The sequence below is a fragment of the Crocuta crocuta genome, unplaced genomic scaffold (assembly GCF_008692635.1).
Source record: "Crocuta crocuta isolate KB4526 unplaced genomic scaffold, BGI_CrCroc_1.0 scaffold613, whole genome shotgun sequence".
NCBI lineage: Eukaryota > Metazoa > Chordata > Mammalia > Carnivora > Hyaenidae > Crocuta > Crocuta crocuta.
In genome coordinates, this window is record NW_027528880.1 from 987,180 (window position 1) to 993,995 (window position 6,816).

Below are 6,816 nucleotides of genomic sequence, written 5' to 3' on the forward strand. Positions count from 1 at the left end.
GGCCGCACAGGACGACCCCCCCAGGTATCACTGCAGGTACTACAGGCCTTAGGCATCTGCACCCGGCTTCCGTGCCCAGCGTGTTCCTGCAAAGGAGCAAGGACCACGCCTGTCCCCGGGCAGGGGAGACACGGAGGCTAAGCAGCCCCACCCCACCCCTGCAGCAGCCGACCACTCCCGCATGGGGCCACCTGGACTCACCTGGATCAGGCCCGCTGCAGGGTTTCGCCTCTTCTCAAAGTGCTTCTGCCGGTGCTGCTCTTGAACTTTCAGAGCAAAGCCAGACCCCAAGATGCCCTGCAAGTCATCAGGGTCAGACTGCAGGGGTGTGGGGGGGACCACAGCCCCCACCCCACCCTGGCCTGCACACCCTGGAGGCCTCACAGGCTCTGCCTTCCTCCCTCATCACCCGGGGACCACACTGGGGAAAAACACTTGGATTTAGGGTAAGGGAAACCTCCAGCTTGCAGGAGCATCGCGGGGCCTGCTGGGAACACATCTGGGCCCACAGACTGCCCTCCCTCTCGGCTGCCCTGCGCCAAATCCAGTGCAGCTCGAGCTCTGCGTGGCGGCCACCTGTGACAGCTGTGTCCCCACCAGCCACCCCTCTGCCCTGTCCAGCTGTGGGTGACAGCAGAGCCCTCGTCCCTTCTGCAAGGGCCCCCCGGAGACCTGACAAGGCAGCCTCACCACTAAGCACTGCCCTTGCTCACGAGGACCCTACTGGTCAATCCCATAGGGCTAGGAGGGACTGACAGTGACCACAGATGCAGGGTCCGAAGCCATAGATTGAGGACGAGCAGCGTGCTCTCATGGAGCATTATGGAAGCCACCAGCACCCTGCCTGCGCACCCGGGAAAGCGTGCCTCTCATACCAGACCTGCCGCCTGCAGCTCCGGGCGCACCAGGGACCCTGCTGGGAGCCGTGCTCCCATCCCATGCACCCCAAGTGGACAGGTGTCCCGAGCTGCGTGTGGTCACCTGGGGGCCTGCCAAGGTAGGAAGGGGCCACAGGACTTACCGCAGGAAGAGCAAAGAAGGAGACGCCAATGAGGGTGAACGTTGCAGCCAGGAGCCTCCCGTTCCAGGTCTGGGGGTACTTGTCCCCATAACCGATGGTCGTGAGTGTGATCTGGAGGATGGCAAGTCCGGTCACTGGGCCAGGCCTGGCAGCGACCGCCGTGGATGTGCACAACCCTGAGCTGGACATTCTTCCTCAGCCCCCAGGAGGCTTACAGGCAGCAACCTCCCACACCCCTCGGGGCAAGCTGGAGGCATGGGACTGTGCTCCCACAGCTCCCACACAAGGCCCAGAGGGCAAGGTCCCTGTCACCGTCCTTCCCCGCCCTCCCCCGCCCCCCCAACAACCACGTCAGAACTCTCCGGATCCTTTCTCTTGCCCTACGTGCCAGGGAAGGGTGTCGCCGGAAGTCTGTTCCCTCTTCTCATGCATGAGGGCAGAATGAGCAGAGCAGCTTCCCCAGGATGGGGCAGGGGGAGTGCGGTGGCTCTGGGCTCAAGGCCGGGCAACAGCCAGGAAGTGCGGAGTCGGGCTGGACAGGGATGTGCTGAGCAGGAGCTCCAGGGGACAGATGACGGGGACTGCACGGGGACTACGTGGTGAGGCATGTGGAGGTGACATAAGCTGAGGCCAGAAGAACAGGAAGGGTCCCCAGAGGTGTGGCCAGAGGGCAAGTTGCCCTGTTGCCCAGCAGGGAGGTCGGTGCCCACACAGAGGGGCGCTCCAGCACACAGGGCCCACTGCCAGTGGGGTGAGCCCCAGGTGGCCCCAGCAGACTTGCCGACGGGGATGGGCTCATGCTCCTGGGGACAGGGGCACCTCTCACCACCCGCCTGCAGCCCCTGAAAGCCCTCCCCTGGGCTCCAGTGCACAGAGCCCACCCTGAGTCTGGGACACAGCACTGGATAAATGGAGGCCCCAGGGGCAGGACCTTCTGGACCTGTTTACATGCAGCAAGAAACGGATCCAGGCAAGGGGCCACCATCCCCATTCCAGTCTGTGTAGAAAGTTCTAGGTAATGAAGAAGGGTGGCCAGGAGTGAGTGTGGGCAGGAAGGGGACCCACTTCTCACCATAAAGCTTCCCTGGTGGAAGCCTCACCTCATGTGAGGATTATAGTCAAGATTTTCAACATAAACTAAGCGTATTTTTTAAAGATGGGAGACACCTCAAACCACCACTCTCTGCAAAAACGCCAAAGTTGTGCAAAGAAGCCCAGAGGGACAGGGCTCAGGGCCAGGAGGCAGGAAGAAACCTGAAGTCCACGGGGCCACAGAGTGGACTGTGGACCGTGGACCCGAGCTTCTGCAAGCCCTCGAGGAGGCAACAGACCTTCTTAAAAGCACCACAGTCCTCACACAGAGAGAAGAAATCACATCACACAACAAAGGAACCTTGAAAGTGAAATTAAAATCAGGCAGGCAGACAAGTACAGCCGCGGACGCCGCCGAGGGGCCGGACAAAGCCAGTGAGGAGATGGACAGAGCGAAGAGGACACATCCTGAGGCCCGTCGGGCCAGGAGGGAGGAATGAGGTGGCTCACGTGCACAGGAGGACCCCCCACACCCACCCACAGTCCAGGAGCAAGTGGGAGAGGGTCCCGCAAGTGTGGCTCCCGGCAGCAGGAGGGCGTGGGGGTGGGACCCTGCACACACTCAGATCTGAGGAAACTCTCGGAAAGCCCTAGGCCTGCTCATCCAGAATGAGGGCAGACGTGAGGGGGGCACCGGGGTGGGCCTGGGCTGGACGCAGGTGCAGAGACTCCCCCAGCCCTGGCGAGGGCACCCCAATGGCCGTGCAGGCCTGCAGAGAAGAAAGTGGGGCTCAAGAATGAGGAGCACGGATGGGGCCCAACCTCACTCTAGCACAGCACAGAGTGAATAATTCACGCCCAGAGTTTAAATCGGGAAACAGCAGCAGAAGCAGGCTGTTGGGAATCCGGAGGCAAACCCAGAGAAAAGCCACAGGAGCCCTGCCCCGGAGGGCGGGGAGGGGGTGCTGGGGACTGCGCTGTCCTGCAACACATGCACAGTATTTATTTGTCATGTTTAAGCACTGCTTTGATGGAACACTTAAATAGGAGCTTCAGTTCAATTCTTCACGACAAGAAGCCCACGAACAAGGCTGGGGGCAGGGCGAGCTTCATCACCGCGCTGGCCCTCGGCCCGCCCCGCTGCTTCCCGCTGGGGGGCCCGGCGGACTCCAGGCCGCGCGGCAGTTGATAAAATGATATGGACAAAGTGCGTTCTCACTTAGATGCGGGTAAAAGCTACACATTCCTTTTCCCACTGGACCTGAAGTACCTGCCCAAGGCCAGGCAGCCAGTATGTGAGGAAGGGGGTCTGGGGTCCCAGGACCCTCCACGCATTCCCGGGCCAAGCGCCCCACACCCTCAGGGCACTCCAACGCCCTGGGGACATCCATGTGTTCGGGCAAGGAGCCAGGCCAGGCTGCATCCAGCTAACGGTGACAAAGCACACACGGCATGGCCCGGACACGGGGCCACCCCACCTAGGGTAAAAGGGACCCTTCAGAGGGCGGCCCAGAAACAAGCGGGTGATGGGAAAGGGGTGCTTCAGGGGCCTGGGAACTGGGTGGCCGTGAGCAGGGGCCGTGGGCCCAAAGGCTCTGTGCCTGCCCCAGGTGGGGCAGCCTGGAAGGGGGGCCCAGGAGGGCCAGGGGCTCAGTTTCCCCTTTCCAGACTCCTCATGTGACAGAAGGACTGTGCCCTCCTCCCTCCAGCACAGAGGCCTCACACATGGGGGCCAGTAGGGAAGGTGGATGACCAGGCAGGGCCGGGCACAGGCACCCTGGGGGCGGGGCCTCTCCGCCTGCTGCCCAGCCCGGGCAGCCTGCTTCTGAGTGGCCAGCAGGTGGCCCCAGAGAGACATCTGCAGCCAGAGAGCCCTGGTGACTGTCCATGCCCCGGGGGCAGGAGACACATCCTGGGGGTGGGGGCCCCCAAGGAAGGCAGTGCCAAGAAAGTGTGTCCCCAGTTTGAAGGACGATGACCCCAGCAGCCAAGACTCACCAGGCCCCACCAGAGGGCATCAGCGTAGGTGTCAAAGTGATCGTTCTCGCCCTTCTCTGCCAAGTACACCAGAAATGAGGCCAGGATGAGGCAGAGGAAGCCGATGTACCAGGCAGTCACCAGCTCCTGAAAGAGAGAGTCACGTCCCAGGCGCCCGGCCCCAGCAGGCACCACGCCCAATCCAGCTCTGTGTCCCCACGGAGCCCTCAGCAGCCCAGGCTGGCACCTGCTTGGCCGCGTGGCCCTGGGCACAGAGCCGTTGCCGGGGGNGGGGGACAGCTGGGTGTGGTTCCTGTGCTGTGTGGCCCCTGCCCTTACACACCTGGAACCCAGGAGGACGGCCCCTCAGTACAGCCCAGCTCGCCCCGTCCGCCAGGCATGGGGAGCACCCCCGCAGTCCGGAGGCGTTCCTGCTGGGGCCCCGGGGCTGCGGAGAGCCTGCCTAACCTCCCCGCGCCTGGAGCAGGCAGCCCCACTGCCCACTGGCAGCTCTCCTCGGGGACCAACAGCTGCCCAGTCCCCCCTCAGGACTCAGACAAGGATGGGTGGGAGGCTGCTCAGGCTGGCGGGTACGGCGTGAGCCTCGTGGGGGCTGCCTGGGATGCGGGGCAGCTGCTGTGAGCCCGGAGGGGACGGACCCAGGCTCACCCAGCAAGCACAGAGCAAGCCGCAGGACAGCTGCTCTGGAGAGAGACCACCAGACGGATCAGGTCACGGAAAGACGCCTCGAGAGAGGAGTATGGGCTGGTTCCCAGCTGACCCGAGCTCCTGGGCTCCGTCCAGCAGGGCCTGTGACCCCGCGCCCCAGCGCTCACCTTGCTGTGGGCATAGACCACGGAGCCCAAAAGCTTCCAGGTGCCACCGCGCCGGTCCATGCGGATCATCCTGAGGATTTGCAGGAACCGCAGGCTCCGGAGCGCCGACGTGGCGAACACGTTACCCTGGGAGCCAGCGGCCAGCACAGCGATGGAGGCGATGAGCACCATGATGTCTGCGGGAGACGGCGCGGCTCGAGGCGGGCCCGGCACCCACACCCCCGTTTCTGGTGCAGATGAGGGTGGGGTCCCCGGCCACACAGACCCGCGGCAGCGAGAGGCGGCACCGTCATCCACCCCGGCCAGTCCTGCCCCCGTGCCCTCCTCCCACTGCCAGGCCGAGCTCACCACAGGCTCGGACGCCAAGAGGGCAGGTGGAAGAAACTTCCAGAAGGAGCCAGGCCTCAGCCTCAGCCTGCCTCCCATGCCAGTACGCACTCAGCTCTTCCCCAGGGCTGGCCGCCCCCCTGCACGTACACGTGCACCCCGCTCACCGATCACACACGCACACACACACACACTCCGCTCACCTATCACGCAAAAGGGCTTCCGGGCAAACTTGAGCCGCCCCCTCCAGCCACGGTACCGGCAGCAGCAGCCGGCAGCCCAGATCCGCACGAAGTACTCCACCCCGAACACCACGATGGTCACGATTTCCTGCAGGAAAGGCCGAGCTGAGCCACCCCCCAGGCCTGCGTCAGCGCTGGGACCAGCAGGCGGAAGTTCGCGTGGGGGGTCCCAGCCCACACGGGCCTGGGGTAGGGGTCCCACTCTCTGGACCTGGGTCGGCCTCCTCGGGCCACCCCTCTGTGCAAACAGCAACAAAGACTGAACTGTGGTTGCCATGGCGCCCACCCCTGCCTGTCAGTTGCTGTCAGCTTCTCAGCCCCCGCCTCACACCCACACCTGCCAGGAAACACCCCCCACCTCAGGGCCAGGGGCCACCTGGGCCCCCAGGCTCCAGCAAGCGGGTGGGAGCGGGGTGGGGGAGTGGGATGGCTGCCAGACGCTGTGGGGACGCAGGGAGACTGTGTGTGGGGAGAAGCAGGTGGGGGCACTGTGACACTCGTGCCCAACACTTCGAGATCGTTAATGTCAGGAGGCGAGGCTGGAAGGGACCTAGAGCCGGAAGAGCAGGGGCCGCGGGGGCGGGGGTGAGAGGTCTCTGCGGGGGAGGCCAGCCTCATGGGGGTANCGGGGGACAGACCGCGACTACAGCGTCCGCGGCTGCGCACCCCACTGGGGCTCACCAAGATGTAGAGCGCGCCCTCGGAGCTCTTCTCGTACTCCTTGATGGTGGAGAAGACGGACAGCACGAGGCAGGAGAAGACCAGCAGGAACCTGCAGGCAGGGCGGCGGCAGCGGCCGCCGCGGAGGGGCCAGGGCGGCAGGCGGCGCACGAGCGCCCCCAGTTCTCCCGCCCCAACAGCCCTGGGTTTGGGGAGGTCCGCGGACTCCTGGGGGGACACCAGCCGCCCCGTGGACATCCCTCAATAAGCTCGAGTCCTCCTTGTTTGTAATGTCCCTTTCTAGGCTCAGGAACGGAAAGCAGCACCGGCCCAGGGCCTTGGCCGCAGACCCACATCCTGGCCGCACGTGGCAGGTGCGCAGACCAGTCAGTTCCCACGAAGTGGAAGCAGGAGGCCCCACCCGACACCAGCCAGAGTGTCCGGCCAGAGGCTGAGGGTGGGGTCTGAGGGGACAGCGTGCCTGAGGCCAAGGACTGGGTCCAGGGCTCCCGAGAGGCACAGAGCACAATGTGGGAAGCTGGACAGGGGCCCGCACGCCACACCCCTCCCGCGCGTCACTGCCACCCTGCACTCGCCGGGGGGAGAGACCACCAGCCTCCCAGATGGCAGGCGGAGGCTGCTGCGGGGCCCGCCCGGAGCCCAGCCCCACCCCGACCCCCTGCGGCCCCGGCCAGCCCCCTGGCCGGGCTGCGCCGAGTGC

At 64.8% G+C, this 6,816-nt stretch overlaps 1 protein-coding gene across 1 annotated transcript in view; it reads right to left on the reverse strand.

The window, feature by feature from the left end:
- Positions 1-6,816, reverse strand: part of KCNQ2 (potassium voltage-gated channel subfamily Q member 2) — a 48,572-nt gene that overhangs the window by 25,813 nt on the left and 15,943 nt on the right. Inside the window, exons 13-18 of the mRNA XM_077756815.1 lie at positions 6,117-6,297; positions 5,397-5,523; positions 4,867-5,042; positions 4,052-4,177; positions 1,022-1,132; positions 202-297 (exon numbers count right to left, since the gene is read on the reverse strand). Of these exons, the coding sequence (XP_077612941.1) occupies positions 202-297; positions 1,022-1,132; positions 4,052-4,177; positions 4,867-5,042; positions 5,397-5,523; positions 6,117-6,297 (817 nt within the window). The remainder of the gene's footprint in view (positions 1-201; positions 298-1,021; positions 1,133-4,051; positions 4,178-4,866; positions 5,043-5,396; positions 5,524-6,116; positions 6,298-6,816) is intronic.